Source organism: Pteropus alecto, unplaced genomic scaffold, assembly GCF_000325575.1.
Source record: "Pteropus alecto unplaced genomic scaffold, ASM32557v1 scaffold8, whole genome shotgun sequence".
NCBI classification, from domain to species: Eukaryota; Metazoa; Chordata; class Mammalia; order Chiroptera; family Pteropodidae; genus Pteropus; species Pteropus alecto.
Window position 1 is genome coordinate 11,013,663 of NW_006494609.1, and position 18,791 is coordinate 11,032,453.

Here is an 18,791-nt window from a genome sequence, read left to right on the forward strand (position 1 = left end):
CTCTACTATTTGAACTTGAGTAAGTCACATTTGTCCAAGGTCATTTCCTCATTTATAAATTAGGGATAATGATGTCTTAGCTCTGTGAGTATTTCACAATACTAGCAGTAGCTAATGCCCAATAGATATTTGAATATTTACTTGCATCTGACTTCAGGTTGGAAATATACAGGAGCCTAGCAGTGAATCATTCGAGTATAGTTATTTGCTTATTCCTTCTTTTAAATGATCAAGAACTGTATGAACATTGTGCTCAGATGTCTCGTTTTATCTCAGCTTAGGTTGTCTTCCAAAAAAGAAAGGGAGAAAAGAAGGGAGGAGAGAGGATGACTGTCCTCTCTTATCCCACTTCAGGGTGCATGGCAGACAGGATGGAGGGCAGCATGGGAAGGACCACACACATTCAGGATGAGCACTGCAAGTTTGAATTGTAGGGTGGAAGGTGGAAGAAGAAACCTCTCAGACTTTCTGGAGTTAAGTGCTGTTATGGGATTGCCTGGACATCATCTTTTGTAGAGAAAAAGCAGATCTGGCAAGATTTGCCCTAAATTTACTGCTTGGTGGATTACTGACCCCACTTTCTGTAGATTTTTCTCCCGTAGAATTCCAGGAACGCTTGATACCGATCATCTCGTGCCAAGCTATTAGTATACATCTAGTGGTCATGTTTGGGCAGTTAATGATTAGTTTCACTGTCAACAGTCACCACCCCCGCCACACACACACACACACCATGGCCCCACATGAAGACCTTCCCAAGCTGTACAATGTGGTGGCAGCTGACCTGGCACTGCTGGACAACAAAGAAGGCAAAGAAACTTTGTCATCTGTCTTGCTACCATCCTGTAAGTAGCTGTCAAGTCTTTCAGACACTCCCAATTCTTGACACCTTGATGCTGCCCATCAGCTGGGCAGCCACTTGGCTTCCAACTCCCTCCGAGCTATGCCGTGACATGGAGAGAGTGGATAATGGGTCCCTGGCTAGTTACCCTTTACCTGTGTGTCAGTCTGCTTTGAGTATGTCACCCAAGTGCCAGGTGATTGCTAGTTTTATCAATTTAAGCAGTGGGGAGGGGCTTAGTGAAGTGAGTGTTGGTTTTAGTACCATTCATAATGTCATAATGGAAGCTAGTATTTCCTTAGAGAAAATTTACAATACCGTCTTCTAACCAAACTATCTCTATGGCTTCAGGAAAATTGCTTTTTCTCTGTGGACTTCAGTTGAGGTCGATAGACATATTTCCTATGGGTTCTTGTGGGATTCAATGAAATGAAATATTGAAATGCTTTTGGAATTGTAAAGAGCTTTATGCAAAGAGTTATTTGGTCCGACATGAACCTCTACTCAACACCTGGGGCTGTGCCATAGTTATCTTTCTAGTAACTCCATGCCTAGAAAGGAATGGGCAACCCCGTCAACCCCCTAAATCATTTGCTGGGCTGTCCTTGGTGCTGGTCTGACTACATTGTGATTCTTTTCCATTCTGGGCAACTCATATCAAGAAGTCATTACCAGAGAAGGCATCAGTATTGCTGAGAGTCTGGAAGAAATGAAAGAAATGGAACATTTACATAGGAAAAGAAAAGAGCTCAGAAGCCCAATCAATGTGCCTACATATTTCCTGGGTTGATGGGTGGGAAGGTGTATGTGGATATCTCCAAAGGAAAAAAACTGTGATCAAAAAAGTAAATGAAAGAAGAAAGTGAAATTTGATGGATTCAAAAGAACTGGCTCTCTACCAAATTAGGGACAAAAGCTCCCTGGAGAAGGAGGCTTTTTGTAATTTTTTATTTTTTATGGACGTGAAATTGGCATATAGCATAACATTCAAGGGTATGACATGTAATTTGACATCTGTATACACTACGAAGTGATCACCACCAAATGTCTATTTACCATCCTTCACCCTACAGTTGACCCCATTCACCCATTTTGTCCCCCTCAACCCTATTCCCTGACCACCAAGTTCTCCATACCTACGAGTGTGTTTTTGTTTTGCTTTAGATTCCACGTGTGAGTCAAAGCATGTGGTATTTGTCTTTCACTGTTTGACTTAATTAGTATAATACCTTCTAGGTCCATCCATGTTGTCAAAAAAGGCGAGATTTCATTCTTTTTTTATGCCTGAGTAGTATTCCACTGTTGTTGTTATTGTTTTTAAGCTGCTAATAGGAACGGCCAGCACATAATTAGTTTATGTTTTTCATGTGTTAGATGATAGTCTAAGTGATTATAGTTCTACAACAACCGTGAGAGATTAATATATCATTTTCTCCACTTTACCTATGAGTTAACCTGAACACAGGGAAGTAAAGTCATATCCCTATGTTAGCATAGCTGGTAAGTGGGAAAACTGTTCAGGTCAATTGTCCCAAGAGCCCAGCTCTTGCTCACTGCATCATCTCTTTCTCTCTTAAATCACAGTTTATCGAGCATATTTAATCACTACTTGGCATTCTTTGTTAACTTTGCATGCATTATCTCCAGTCTTCCCAACAACTTCATTAGCACAGCTTATTATCCTCTCTTGAGATGAAAAAAATGAGAGTCAGAGAGGTTAAGTCAAGTGCCCATTGCCATGCCATTAATGAGTGGCTGAGCTGAGGTCCCAGCTAAATTCTGACTCCAAATTCTTTTCTCTTTACACACCACCATGCCAGCACTCTACTTCTCATGTGTTGGTTTGATCTAGAAGAAAGAAGGACTGGTCGTCTCAATGCCCTGAAAAGAATTCCTGGTAGTGAGTGTCTAGGGAATCGAACCTTAAAGTGGCTGATCATCAGGCTCAAATGGGGAAAGTTGACAAACTGTACACGCCTGATCTTGTTTGAAGACCTGTCAAACCAGAACCTGCAGGGGTGGGACCCAGAAACCCTCGTTTTCCATCACCACCCCCTAGTGTTTTGGATGACCGTCAGGGTTGGAGAATTGCTGGATCAGATGATGGGAAAGCTCTCTCCCCAAAATAAGAGTCTAAGAATTGTGAGGTGCTCACTATCTGTTTGAGTAAATGAATGAATGTGTGAATGAACGAACTTCAATTAACCCTTTAAAATGCAGCGAAAGTATATAGATATGAGCCGTAGGGGGTTCATCTTGCATGGGCCATATACTTTTTTTTTTTCCTTTAATCCTACTGGTGCTGTCTAAATAAAATTCTCTCAGTCTCTGCTCCCCACTGGGTTTATTGAACATACTGTAGGCCCAGTCTAGCAGTCTTAGATTATGCAGATTTTAATGGACCAAAGGGATGGTCAGTGGGAGCGCCCTAGAAATTGCGTTGAGAAATTGAGAGCTGCCTGTGGCAGTAATTAATGTGTCTTCAAAGTTTATGCATTTGAGTTTATAACATTTGTTGTTTGTTCTAAACTTATCCCTATTATTTGAATCAACTGCATTGGAAATCTTATGAGAACAAGCCTTTAAATATGTTAGAGAGTTTTATGTTTGCCAGGAGAATAGCATTTTTTTTTTTTGGGGGGGGTCCAATTTTAATGTTTTCGATTCTAGACGGACTGGAGCCAGAAAATAGTCAGCTATTTAAATAAAGTGTTTTCTTTCCTTCCCTCTTTTTCTCTTTCCTTCTTTCTTTCTCTTTGTTTTAGCAAAGAAAAATATTTGCCTAATAAGAAACTTTAAAGGGCTTGGTTGAGGTTCAGTGAATGAGATGGAAAAAATGGTTTCAAGTTAAGAGGTGTCTATTGTTATATTTTCCTCAAATTCCTCTGCCAGTTCCCACATCTTGGCCAGCTAACTACTGAGCTCTCCTGATTGTTGTATGAACAGTATTTATAACCTATCTTCAGGAATGCGGAAATGTGTATGAGATCTATAAATTGCTTTAGTGTTTCCAGATTGTAACAAAGACATTTGTAATGTAGTTAGGCCTATGGATCCTGCACCTGTGTGTGTCCCAATTTAAGCACAAACTGCCTAACTCCAGAAGCTCTAAGTCTGATGTGCCCTAGGACAGGAGTCTCTAATCCCCGGAGTCCTGGACCTGTGGTCTGTTAGGAATGAGGCCTCATAGTAGGAGGTGAGCAGCTAGTGAGTGAGCGGGTGAGCAAGCAAAGCTTCATCTGTATTTGTAGCTTCTCCCCAGCCCTAGCATCACCGCTTCAGCTCCACCTCAGATCATCAGGATTTTCATAGACACACTGGTGCCAAAAAGGTTGAAGAGCACTGCCCTACGAGAGATACCTTTTTGGGAAAATCTCTCTTCATGGTTAGCTTTCTCATTTGTATCACTTCATGTACTGTGCTGTCTTGTCACAGTGCAGCCAACGCTGGAATCATTAAGATTTTATTACGTTTGTCCTAGTATCATTATATTATACAATCGGCAGTGCTTATTGACAGTTCTTATTTTCTGTACTGTGATTTTTATAGTCTGAGTTTATTAAGCGCTCCTGGAATACAGGCTCCTGGAATTAATTTAAAAAACAAACAAACAAACCCTTCTTAGGCAGCACTAGGAGAGAAACACTTGTCTGAAAGCTTTTACATGATTTGTGTGCTTTAAGTCTCAGTTCGTATGAAAAGAGTTAAAATAGCCTGGAATAACCGCTGCTGTTACTGTCATCGGTAACAGATTGGCAGGGCCAGGATCTTGCTGTCTCCAAAGTGCATTTGTTGCATATTGATTTACACTCGGACTTTAGAAACTGTGTTTTTTTGCTCTTAAATGAAAATTTCTGTTTTTACCTAGCACCTTCCATTAAGCCATTCTTCATAATCTCCAGTTTCCTGGAGAGGAAACATATTCAATGCAGCATTCAAACAAACAGGAAAAAAAAAAACAACGCTCTCAGTATTTGAAATTCATCTTGTAAAGCAAAATCTTTTTATTCCCAACAGTTAGAGACTTACACATGAAACGTGAGCTTGTTTATTATCAGGACTACTTCAGTGCGAAGCAAAGAGTTGAGGGAAAGTCTCGTGCAGTCAAAGTTTTGTTCCTTCTCTCGGCTGGGCTGGGTTTCACCTTTTCATTCACATTTCAGCCAGCTTGTATCCCTATGCAGAACATCTTAAATCTCCTCCTTGGCTTGCACCCTCTTGTCCTTCAGATGGTCACATAGACAGTCCTTCCCCTGCAGTGTCTTTGATACCCTGTGGACTAAGTTAGAGCTGTCCACACAGTAATGCATTTCCCTGGTGCCCTGAGCTTAGATCTCTTCCCATAGTACCGTGGTTCCCTGCTCATTCATTTCTCTCCCCTCACTAACTTTAAACTTCACAAAGCCAAAAACCACATCAGCTCCACAAAAGACTGTATTCTCATTCTAGTGCTCAAGAAACATTAGTCGAATAAGTGAATGAACAACATATTGCATTTTCATGCTTTTTTGGTGTCCCTGCAAAGGAGCATTTGTAAGTTCTGTTTATTAGAAACTTATCTTCAATTTTCTTTATAAAATCAGAATAATAATCTTAACCTTCTAAGGTACTTAGAAGATGGTACGAGTCAGTGGTTCTCGACTTGGGGAAGTTTTGCCACTCCGAGGACATATATATGGCAATGTCTAGAGACATCTTTGAGTGCTCATGGTAGCCCCACAACAAAGGAATAAATGGGCCCAAAATGTCAACAGTGCTGAGGCTGAGGTGATTTTACTTTGCTCTACATATTGGAGTTCTTTGAATATCTTTGAATATCTCTAACAGTATCAGAACACAAATAACAGTTTATAATTATTATGTCCTTGCCATATGTCAGACACCATATAAACTTTTTACGAATATTATCCTACTTAAACCTCTCTAGAGTGCTGTGAGTTAGGAACTGTTATGATCCTCATTTCTCATGTGAAGAGACTAAGACCTAAAAGGCTAAATAGTTTATCTAAAACCCTACAGTTACTAGGTGTCAGAAGTGAGATGAAAACTCAGGGCCTAGGATTTTGACTATTACACTATACAACTTTTTCTTTAAATACTGTTTCCTACTTAAGGTCCTAAAGTATTTTTGCCCTCAGTATTCAGTAGGAATTGGAGATGAAAATATAGAGGAAATTTTAACCTACTGAAATTAAAAAAAATTCCATGTTCATAATTTTACACTTGCACTAATTTGAACAAAGATACAGTATGTTGGCTGGCATCATATGTAGGCTGTTGTTGGTCCAAGGATGAGAACAAATCTGCTGTGCACTGTTATTTTGTGGTATTCCCAAGAAGTTCCAAAAAAATCATGAGTTTGTTTTCAAATTCAAAATTGTCCAACTTTCTGTAATATAATCATATTTATAAATGTTTTGTACATAGGTATATTTTAACATTTTTGCAAATGTTAAAATGGATGTAAAAAAATGAGGGAGGGAGACTGCCATATATAACTTTAAGAAAAAGAACAGAATATGTTTTGTAAAAAAAAAATCGTACCTGTCATAGCCAATCAATACATTGCGGTCTTCTAGATGATACTTTTTTTCCTATAAAGATGGATAAACAGTCATAGTTTGCTCCTTGTAACCTTATGAGGAGCTTTCTTCAGGACCACATCCTCTCCTTATATAATTCTAAAAGAATCACTTTTAAATAAAATATACCTGCAAGAGCTCAAGGCTTGAGACAGAGGGTTGGCTGATGGGACTTTCTCTCTCCTCCAGAGGATTCAGCTTAAGCAAGTGGAAAATTTACAATCTGGATACATAATGAGTCCTCAGGTCCATCCGGGACACTTTGTTGACTCTCAGTGATTATTGCTTTGAGGTTGTTAGCTGACTAACTTCTCAGGTAAATGCTGTAATCCTCAAGTACTAGTGTATTGTTTTACAGGCCTTAAAAACTTGGGGTATAAACACAGGTAAGAACCTATTTCTTTTACTTAAGAATTTACTTAGAGACCCCGGAACAGCTATTTTCCTCACTTAGGAAATTCCATTCACATCACACTTGGAAAATTTCTGTGAAATACTCAAGAAGACATTAGGTTCTATTATTTTAGTCTCATTTTCCTACCTCTTTCAAATAGTAAATGATAAGTATTTTGTCCTTAAATAAATTATGCTCTGTAAAGTGGGCTCCTCTGATTACAATTAACTCTTAAAGCTCTTACCAGACATTAGTGCTTGCCATTCAAACATTTTTCAAGAGTCCACTGTGGCTGAGTGACTCATATAGTCATTATACTGCCATACCTATAAGATGTCATTACATATAAGATGTAATTTGAGACTATCTCTTGGGGACAGGAGTGATTAGTATGCCTTATGCCTTTATTCTTCACAATAGAGTCATTTGACATACTCTTATACTTATTTTACATTTAATAAATTAATACATTTGGATGAGTAAGATGGCACTGTGTTAAAGGCAGTGCTTCTCAAATTTTAATATGCATACTCTAGGTTCTCACTAACGTGTAGATTTTGTGTTTCCAGCAACTTCTGAGGTCAAACTCATGCTGCTGGACCAAGGATCACACTTGAGTAGCAAGCTATTAGGGAACATTGAGATGGTTTGAAAATTTGAAATCTGAACTAAGGATGGCATCAAGCTGATGGCATTAAACTCAGTTTTCTTATACTACCTTTAATTGTATTATAAATTATTCTTTAAGCATATAGGGATTTTGAACAGGATGGCTCCTATTCAATGTCAAACCATACATTTGTAAGTTTAACAAATTAAATAATGCTTGATTTTTATAAAGCATCACATCCATCTGTTTTTGCACAGAAGGCAATTCCCTTTTAAATGTTCTCAAACAATAAAATAGGAATTTTACCATTCTGGTCATCAAAGGCATTTTTTAGATGGTTCACAATCTTTTAAATTGTAGAACAAATTTATAATATCCTTGACACTTAAATAGCACTTATTATTTTTTTCCCCCGTTTTAAATTATGTGTCTAAAGATAACTAAGGGGACAATTTCAAATAGTTTCTCTGTGCTTTTAGATATAAGTTGTTTCAGTGTCTGGGTATTGGTGAGAATTAAGAGACTTATAGCTTGCCATGTCCTATCATGTTAGCTTATTTTGTAGGAAAATCAAATCTGGCACCTTTCAATTAGCTTCTTTACCTCTCAAATCTAAAAACAGATGGAACATGTTCTGAAGAAAGAAGGCATGATTACTATCTGTGGTTTGCCTTTACTTCCCCAACTCTGTCTTCTATCATTTCAAAGTTTCCTGAAAGCTTTTCTTTAAAAGCAGGAAAAACTCACAGATGGGAAGACGGTTGTGTTGTTTAAAAATAATATATTCCCTGTCATGAGATTGACAACTAACTGCCAAAGGGATCACAGTGGTGTATCTCATCTGTGTCCAGAGGTCCCGAAAGGAGGGCTAAGGGGAGATGTTTCATGGACTGGAGTTTGGTCATTCTGCTTGGTAACTCGGGCGTAAGCTATTTTAGAAGAAGACAAAGATGAGAAGAAGCAAGAGTGGAGGAAAAATATATTCTCTGTGCCTTCACACGGGCTTCTGCACATTAGATTTATATTGCTTCATCACAGTATCAGATCAAAAGGCTGCAACTTTTCAAATGACTTTGTAGATCCCCATTTTGCATTTATTTATTTATTTATAACTGGAGAAGATTACACATCTTTTCCCTTAAATTTTATTAGTTGCTCAGTCACTTGTTCCATCTTGAAACAAGGCTGCAACCAGTTGGATTTATAGGTGATCATCCTCATTTGATTCAGTGGATTCAGCAGTGTGCCTGGGGCATCTACTTGTTTGGATATGCACATAGATACTTACCAGAAGGTACTGTTAGGACTGTAAAATTCACAATACAATCATTAATAGTGAGTGGTAGCAGTAGGGTTTTCTTTTGAAGATAATCATTTTCATTTCTTGAATACATTTTCAACTAAATTATTGCTACTTAAAATATCACTTAATGCCAACGGCCTGCCTCTAGTCATTTAGACCGAATCTCACGGTTGGTTCTTGAAAGTCGCATAGTCAGATCAGCATTTCTTCCACTGCTACCCTGAACTGATTCTTTTCTTTCTACTTTCCTACAACAGATTCCCTTAACCAAGAAGTTCATAGTCTGATCAACGCTGACCTGCCCTACCACAGAAGAAGAGAGTTCTGCCTGCCCAGTTGGGCCCCAGTTGACTGCTGATAACTTGGCTTCTTGCCTGTGTGGGAAATTTTCTCTACTGATTTTCTTTCTCTCTCTCTTTTTTTTTTTTTCTTTTGCACATGGAGGACAACACAGGCTGATGAGACCAGAGACTGCAGAAGGAGGCTTTTACCACGAGCCTTTGGGACTTTTCCTGTAATTGGAGTTCTGGACTTTGACAGAACCCGGTCCAGTCAGTCATTTGGGTTTTGCTATCTATTCTTTTTTTTTTAATTTCTTTTTCTTTTCCGCACCACATCGTGTTTTTATTTCCGTACTTCAGAAATGGGCCTACAGACCACACAGTGGCCCAGCCATGGGGCTTTTTTCCTGAAATCTTGGCTTGTCATTTCCCTGGGGCTCTACTCACAAGTGTCAAAAATCCTGGCGTGCCCCAGCGTGTGCCGCTGCGACAGGATCTTTGTCTACTGTAATGAGCGAAGTTTGACCTCAGTGCCTCTTGGGATCCCGGAGGGCGTAACCGTGCTCTACCTCCACAACAACCAAATTAATAATGCTGGATTTCCTGCGGAACTGCACAACGTACAGTCGGTGCATACGGTCTACCTTTATGGCAACCAGCTGGACGAATTCCCCATGAACCTCCCCAAGAACGTCCGAGTCCTCCACTTGCAGGAAAACAACATTCAGACCATTTCACGCGCGGCTCTGGCCCAGCTCTTGAAGCTCGAAGAGCTACACCTGGATGACAACTCTATCTCCACAGTGGGGGTGGAAGACGGGGCCTTCCGGGAGGCTGTGAGCCTCAAGTTGCTGTTTCTATCCAAGAATCATCTGAGCAGTGTGCCTGTTGGGCTTCCCGTAGACTTGCAGGAGCTGCGAGTGGATGAAAATCGAATCGCTGTCATCTCAGACATGGCCTTTCAGAACCTCACAAGCTTGGAGCGTCTGATCGTGGACGGGAACCTCCTGACCAACAAGGGCATTGCGGAGGGCACCTTCAGCCATCTCACCAAGCTCAAGGAGTTCTCCATCGTAAGGAATTCGCTCTCCCATCCCCCACCCGACCTCCCAGGTACGCACCTGATCCGGCTCTATCTGCAGGATAACCAGATAAACCACATCCCCTTGACAGCCTTCGCAAATCTCCGGAAGCTGGAACGGCTGGATATATCCAACAACCAGCTGCGCATGTTGACTCAAGGGGTCTTCGATAACCTCTCCAACCTGAAGCAGCTCACCGCGCGGAATAACCCTTGGTTTTGTGACTGCAGTATCAAGTGGGTCACCGAATGGCTCAAATATATCCCTTCATCTCTCAACGTGCGAGGTTTCATGTGCCAAGGTCCTGAACAAGTCCGGGGGATGGCTGTCAGGGAGCTGAATATGAATCTTTTGTCGTGTCCCACCACGACACCCGGCCTGCCTCTCTTCACTCCAGCCCCGAGTACGGCTTTCCCCACAACTCAGCCTCCCACAGCCTCTGTCCCCATCCCCAGCAGAAGCTATACGCCTCCAACTCCTACCACCTCGAGGCTTCCCACGATTCCGGACTGGGATGGCAGAGAAAGAGTGACTCCGCCCATTTCCGAACGGATCCAGCTGTCTGTCCATTTTGTGAATGACACTTCGATTCAAGTCGGCTGGCTCTCTCTCTTTACTGTGATGGCGTATAAACTCACGTGGGTGAAAATGGGCCACAGTTTAGTAGGGGGCATCGTTCAGGAACGCATCGTCAGTGGTGAGAAGCAGCATCTGAGCCTGGTTAATCTGGAGCCCAGATCCACCTATCGGATTTGTTTGGTGCCACTGGATGCTTTTAACTACAGAGCTGTAGAAGATACCATTTGTTCCGAGGCCACCACCCATGCCTCCTATTTGAACAATGGCAGCAACACTGCTTCCAGCCACGAGCAGACGACTTCCCACAGCATGGGCTCCCCTTTTCTGCTGGCAGGCCTCATCGGGGGCGCAGTGATATTTGTGCTCCTGGTCTTGCTCAGCGTCTTTTGCTGGCACATGCACAAAAAGGGGCGCTACACCTCCCAGAAGTGGAAATACAACCGAGGCCGGCGGAAAGATGACTACTGCGAGGCGGGCACGAAGAAGGACAATTCCATCCTGGAGATGACAGAAACCAGCTTTCAGATCGTCTCCTTAAATAACGATCAGCTCCTTAAAGGAGATTTCAGACTGCAGCCCATTTACACCCCAAACGGGGGCATTAATTACACAGACTGCCATATCCCCAACAACATGCGATACTGCAACAGCAGTGTGCCAGACCTAGAGCACTGCCATACGTGACAGCCAGAGGTCCAGCGTTAGAAAGGTGGACAGTGAGACTCTTGAGAACACACACGTGTGTGCACATAAAGACACGCGAATTACATTTGATAAATGTTACGCAGATGCATTTGTGCATTTGAATACTCTGTAATTTATACGGTGTACTATATAATGGGATTTAAAAAAAAAGTGCTATCTTTTCTATTTCAAGTTAATTACAAACAGTTTTGTAACTCTTTGCTTTTTAAATCTTAAAAAAAAAAAATAGTTGCTGAAGTACTGTACAGGGTTGTACAAAGAGAACCCAACGCCAAGTCAGAAGAATGAGTGATTCTTCCTTATGATGCACATTGACCACTTTGCTGTTGAAGCTGTCAGAATAAATTTCCTTTCCTAGAGCTGGTCAGATGAAAAGGCAGATTAAAATGGACTCATCGGAGTAGGGTAAATAATAGGGGTCAAACAAGGAATGGCCCAGATATCTTCATGCTATTTCTATACTTCCTGGTCTGGAAGAAAAGTTAGATATTCCAATATATAAGAAAGGAGGTAGTTACCCTGATTTGACCCAAAACAGGAAATGGAGAAAGCATCATGAGGAAGTCAGTTCCTGTGAGATAAGTTAACCCAACCTGGCAGAATCAAGAAATCAAGATGAGTTTTGAAAAGACCCTTAAACCTGGGGGTTGGCTTTCTGACTGGGGACGTAAAAATCACTCCTCGCGCTTCCCTGGCCCTGTGTGATAACAGAGTTAGAGACTTGAGTCTGATTTTAGTCATCTTCGGGGACAGGTATGATGTCCCAGCAAGAAAACTCCCTTTAAAAGTGTTACTATTCAAATCGTATGTCAAGTTGAATCACATTCAACAGAGATATATTCTAGAATACTTTTTTTAGAAGAGGCTAATAAAATAATGGGAAGATTATATTGAATGGAATTATTTTTGATAATGAGAATTATTTGGGTAGATTCACTGCAGCTATGTCAACATGATATTTAGAGCAACAAGGCTTCAATGTTTGGAATATACTAAAATAACTTGTTACTTAAACATTATTGACACCATTTAGACAAAAGCAAGTGACCAGTGGTTCTGCTATACTATGTCAAATGCTTTTGTTAGTATCATGTTGAAATAGCTTGAATGAATACCTTTATCCCCTTGCAAATTCTTGTCTTCCAATCACCTCACATATATTTTCGTAATTAGCTGTTTATGCTATGTTTGTTTTTCTCCCCCTCTGCTCAATTATGGATGCCAGTCTTGGTTGCACAAAATATTCACATACACTTAGACACTTTAAAATATTGTACTAATTTTCACTGGTAATAATTCTGTAAGGACACATCAAAGCTGGCCGAAATAATGTATTTTTTTAAAAGGCAGTATCAAGTTTCCACCTTGGACTGACTTGGCTCTGTCCTATTTTCAAATTTTCATTTATTCCTTTTTAATATTGGATGTTCCTCTACTTTGGGAACTGGAGAGGGATAATCAATCTTATAATAACAGGATAACAGATGGAAAACGAAGAAGTCAGAGAGCCAGGATTTGTTCTCCTGATCTTGACAGAGCAGGGCACAGAGCAAAGGGCATAGAGAAGAGAGGGATGTCTGTGCTTCATTCTAGATATTTTTGAAGCAATGTCAGTTTTCAGAAGGCATATATAATTTACTCCTTTTCATCCCTTAGATGTAGAAGGGCTATAGATTACATACATTATCTAAAAAATACACCCTTGGAAAATACTTTTCAAAATCAAATTTAAGCATTTCACTCTCTGTTGCATATTTCCTTTACCACTGGCCATTATTTTAGGGAACCATGAAGTTAATATCATAATCATTTTGTGCTCTCTCTCTCTCTCTCTCAACAAAATAGAACTGTGATGTGTCTTCTTTGTAAAAGTTTAGGTATAAATGCTATGCAAGTTTTTCTTTATAGTGAGAGCTTTATTTTCTTTAATAATATACCCCCGACTTAAAAGTTTTAATCTTCTTTGTCCCTCAGAATAAGCAGAAAATATAACTGAAGATATAATGTAGTAGACACAAGAATTGAAACCGTGCAGTCAGTTGAGCTGAAATTAGCTATGAATTAATTTGAATTAATTAATTCTACAGTGATTTTGGTTTCCATTTTAGTCTATTAGCTAGTGAGTTCTGGCTGTTGCTTTTTAAAGCTAAGTCCACACAGTGAAGGAATAAGACAATCTGTGAAGGTGATCGGTGTAGCAGTAAAGCCATCTAAAATTCAGGACAATGACATGGGGTTTTGTGTATTTATCTGGATAATTCCTTTCCACCCTCTTCCCCTTGGCTGTGTAGATAAAACTATGTGTTCAAATGATGGTACTTTGACTTTTGAGGTTCACCCCCCTTTTATCCACAAAACAATCATTCTCATTTTATTTGTATTATGTGTATAACCCCCAATGGGATATTTGGCTGCTGAAATATCTTGCTCTGGGCCAAGAAGATCAAGGTTAGAGAGGAGGTTTCTATAATGTCTTATGGGATTCACAGAACATTTGGGGCTTAAGTGGCACAATGGGGACCTAGCCATATGAAATGGTTAGGATGATCTGAAAAGGTTCTTTTGCTAGAAGGTGTACCTGAAGAGATAGACTCTAGTTACAGGCTTTATTTTGATCTGGTGCACAACGTGACTAAAATGAAAATCAGTCCCCCATTTGTGATAGCATACCTGAGGCTCTCACCTACACCATGATAAAAAGCACATCATGGGATTTTGTAATGTGTCTTAGGAAAACCACTGAACAATCATCAGTGGTGGATATGCTTTGGTTGACATTTTTAGTCATGAGACTGTCTTTTGTTGGTATATCCGCCCTATATTTGGGCCTCTCTTGCTGGCGTTATGTATTTTGAAGTCTTTAGTCAAGAGTCAAGGTCGAAGGTGTAGGCCAAGACCATGAATGAAGCCATGCTCATTGGCTTATAAAGAGCTTGCTGCTCTCTGACCAAATGAGGTGATTTGAGATCACATGTGACCACCATGCAGAGGAAATTATAAAAGGAAAAGACGTAGGCATGATCACACAGATATTACTGACGGCATTTATATCCACGATTGTCATTAATACCTGCTTGTTTGGGAAGAAGTGTTTGATCGTGGACAGACCCTGGGCTTTCCTCAAAACTGGCAAATGCATTAGCAGCCTATCACATGGGACGATCACATGTAGAGACAAGGATTGTGTTCCTCTGCCTATTTTCCTTGTGTAACAAGTGGGAAATATTCTACCCTGTGAGAAATAATGCAGTTTCTAATTATTTGGATGTTGGTTGAAATATATAGTAGACATTTTTTTCCTGAGGATAAAAAAATGTATAATGTGACCAGTCTGGTAAAGAGTATTGAAGAAGTAGCTAATAATACGGCTCCATTTCCTACTACTGCAGATCATAATGGTCTTAGTCATTTCACCGGAGTCAGAACTTCCTTCCCCACTGAGGACATGCTGTCCATGTTGTGAGCAGAGCATCCATTCCAAACACAAGGCAATATTGTTGCCACCCACAGTGAGCAGGTGAGGCATGTGACCAGCAGAGTTTAGCTGCAGAACCCATTGTACCTTTGGACAGTGAAGTGGTTAATTTTCGTTGACTTCTTTGTTTATAGCATTTTTCTCTAACCTTTACAAGGAGACATTAACTTTTACTTTAGAACCAGAGAATAAAGGTGTCGCTCCTGACTTACATTTCCAGCTGCGTGGGAAAGCAAAACAGAAAAGAGCGGTCAAATGGGAGAGACATGTACAGAAAACAAACAGAAAGCCCTCTAGTTCTTAGTTTTGTCAGACCTTGCCAGTGCTCTTATTTTTTAAGTCAAATTGCTACTTTAGGAAGCTGTAGCATACCTCCTTCTCTAATTTCTTCAGGCAGATCGAAAAACAATGGGGGATGCTTGTCACTGATTGTGTGGAGAAAGTTTTGTACATGTATGATACTGTTGTTATAACATACAAATCAGATTATTTTGCTAAAGTTTTTGTTTTGTTTTGTTTTATTTTGTTTTAGCAGCTCATCCACCAGAAGAGCACAAAGCCAGGCCATCGCAACAGGCATTTCTAAGCTAGTGTGAAACATACGTGTGTGCATGTGCACACACACACACACACCACACACACACGCATGCTGGAGTGCTTGTAAAGATATCTATGAGATGTAAGATTTATAACCTTTTCAAGACAAAGGTGAAGGTGTTGCCACTGCGTGTCCCTCATAATACCAGTATATCTTCACTGGAAACTAACCCAGATGATTTGTTATTGTTTGAACCATATGTTGATTTGCTTCTGGTTTGTGTTTAGTGCGTTCTCGCTGACAAAGAACTGCAAGGGGCTGGAAGATTCTGCATCACACATCCTCTGAGACCTACCATGTCACACACTTTGTTAACTACAAATTTCACTCTACACTATACAGTACCTTGTTGATATATTCAGTAAAGGCTTATTTTAAAAGAAAAACATATTGTGTTTATCTGAGTAAGTTTATTGGGTTACATCCAATATTTGTTAGTGCTAAAAAGAACCGAGAGAAGCTTCCAATGATGCAGGAGGTGGGGCAGGAATGAAGGAGGTAATAGAATTTTTCATTTTCTTCTACTTTGAGGACAACTTAGGTGTTTTAAGACCATTTGATCATTTCATGTGAGGAGTTTACATGAAATCTTTGTCTTCTCTTTTATTTCCCATCTATGTTGTGCGTTCCTATGAATAGTTTTTAAATATACACACATAAGTTTTTTAATTGAATATATTGGGCTGACATTGGTTAATAAAATTATAGGTGTCGGGTTTCTAATTCAATAATACATCATCTGTATATTGCATTGTATTTGTTAAATCTACATTATTTAGTATATAGATAAATATCAGTGCAGTTATCAGGATAGTCTTTTTCCCTATTTCATAATATACACTATTGGTTTTAAACATCAGTTTTCCTTAAGAACTCCCATGGTTCTTTTCTACTTCAGAATTGTTTATAGCTCATCCACTCATACTTTTAGTGAGCACTCATGAAAGAGTATCTATTCACACACTCAAGTTCGACTCTGAATTAATCTCAGGATTTTCCAGAACCCTTTTTTTCTTTCTCCTCTTGGTCATTTCATTACTATATTTGACAGAGATTGAATCAAGAAATAAAATTGTGATACTTCAGTAAATTAATATTAATTATTTGTAGACTCTCTGCTGGAAAATTAACTATGAAAGACAGTGGTAACAGGTGATTCATATTACACTTGGGAGATAATATCAATGTATTTTTGGTTATTTTTACCAAGAATTACAGACTTTATACTATGGAAACCAGACCCTTAGTCAAGAAATATTATTCATTCAAGAAAGCCTATTAAACTCTTACTCTGTTCCAGGCCCTGGGCTGAGTTCAGTGGTCTCATAGACAAAAAAAACAGTCTTAGCCAAATCAAACATACCTTCTCCTCCACCCTGTTTCTAAAGAAATCTGTTCATTCAGTGTATCTACTCTTCATCCATTTTCTACAAAGGACTGTTAGATTCCACTGGGAATTCAGAGAAAAATATGACTCCACCGCTAAGGAGCTCACAGATTGTGTAATAAATTCATGTTTGAATTCATTGTAGAGTCTCAGAGCCAATGTAATGACTTACATTCTCATTAAACTCAACAGAGTATCTAAGGTCACAAAAGAAACGTACATACTTGTTGGTAAATTTGATGACACATCTGTTGTATATATTAGATGCTCTTGGTGTTTAAAAGGTGAAACAGTGATCATGCATTGATAAAATCAGAACTCAATTTGAGTTAAATTTTTAAAATTATGCCAAGTATTTGAAAATTTAAGAATTGTATTTGGCAATTAAACACACCACCTCTTAAATTTCCACAGTGCACCAGAATGGAAACTAATCTAAAATAATAATAATGGCACCTGACAATCATTGAGCACCCATGTGTATGTAAGACTGTATTTCAAATACTTTAATACACATGATTGCATTTTGTCTTTAACCTTGTAAGGTGCATTCTCTTAATTTTTCAGATTTCAAAACTCAGCTTCCTGAGGAGTGAAGTGATTGGTCCACAATCACAAAATCTGTTAATGGCAGAGTCAGGAATTAATCCCAAGTGTGACTCCATGGATTCTTAACTGTTTTCTTGCCTCGTAGTAAATCGACCAGCCTTAAGACTGACTAGTCTTTAGGTCAAATTCTTAGTTCATGTTTAAGACTTTTGATGATAGAGAGAACACTTCACTCTGGACGCATATATTATTGTTTGTGACAAATCAAGGGAATATTTTTATAAACCTCAAAATATGTATGTCTTTGCAATCCCTTGGTCATCCATTACTATTTTTAAATAGAAATTCTGTTTTTGTGATTACTGCACATTTATCTGATTTGATGGGTGCACATTTATCTGATTTAAAAGCTTCAGATGGAATCCAGATATGTCTGTACCCACAGGGTGAGCTGAGAGAACTATTAAAATGACTCGAGTCAGGTTATTTTTAGTATTGGATTTGTTTTTTACTTGAGAGGCTGCTCTAAGTATTTTGTAAATACTGCTGAAGATGCTCATATGTCAAAACCTATTAGGACATTAGCAAATTGGTTTCTGCATTTATACTCTCTACACGTTATGCTTTAGAGGATATTATATAAGCTTTATTTTCATTAGTTACACAGAAAGTTAAGGATAAAAAATGTATAATGCTATACTCCAAACCAAATGCCATTTTAGCACACACACACCAACTGATGATACCATTTTCCATTTTCTTGATAACGAAGTCTAAACTAGATGAAAACTTTAATACACTCTCAGTGAGGTGCTTATCATTTCAATGACATATTAAACTTTCATATTGAATAAATCTTTTCCTAATCAAATATGAAATTGTGCTGGCCCAGAGTCTGCTAAACTCTTTCTTTGTGTGCTATGGGCCTGTATTAGTTTAGTTTTGTTTTCATTCAGGAAATATTTGCTGAGACTGGTAAGTTTTGGTGCCGAATAAGACTTTTTTCCAGCAGAGTTAACTTAGTATCATCAAAAGTGTTTCCAAGAATCTGCTGGTTTTCAACACATGGCCTAAGCTGCTCCCACCTCTTTGTCCTTTTTGAACACATATCCTCCTACATTTAGATAATCAGTCAACCATCCTAATTCCGGCTCTTACATGCTCGCTCACATGTGTGTGCTTCTGTTTGTCTTCTAACTCTGACATGGTTACGACTCTTCCCCTAGTCTGACCCCACTTCAAACTTTCCTACACACTGTGGAATAATCTATAAAGAATGCCTGACTGTGGCATTCTTGTTTTCGAAAACATTACTATTCATTTTCAAGATAAAATTCGAACTGTTCGTGTGACATATATGTCATACCACACACTTCTCCCTGGCATTCCTTAGAGGTATTTCTTC

The 18,791-nt window shown here is 39.2% G+C and overlaps 1 protein-coding gene across 5 annotated transcripts in view; it reads left to right on the plus strand.

Annotated features, from left to right (window-relative positions):
• FLRT2 (fibronectin leucine rich transmembrane protein 2) overlaps positions 1–15,838 on the plus strand; it is a 92,071-nt gene extending 76,233 nt beyond the window's left edge. For all 5 annotated transcript variants that reach the window (XM_025041953.1, XM_025041954.1, XM_015599717.2 and 2 more), the window contains one exon: positions 8,988–15,838. In XM_025041953.1, the coding sequence (XP_024897721.1) occupies positions 9,374–11,356 (1,983 nt within the window). In that variant the 5' untranslated portion in view covers positions 8,988–9,373 and the 3' untranslated portion in view covers positions 11,357–15,838. The remainder of the gene's footprint in view (positions 1–8,987) is intronic.
• The last annotated feature ends 2,953 nt before the right edge of the window (positions 15,839–18,791 follow it).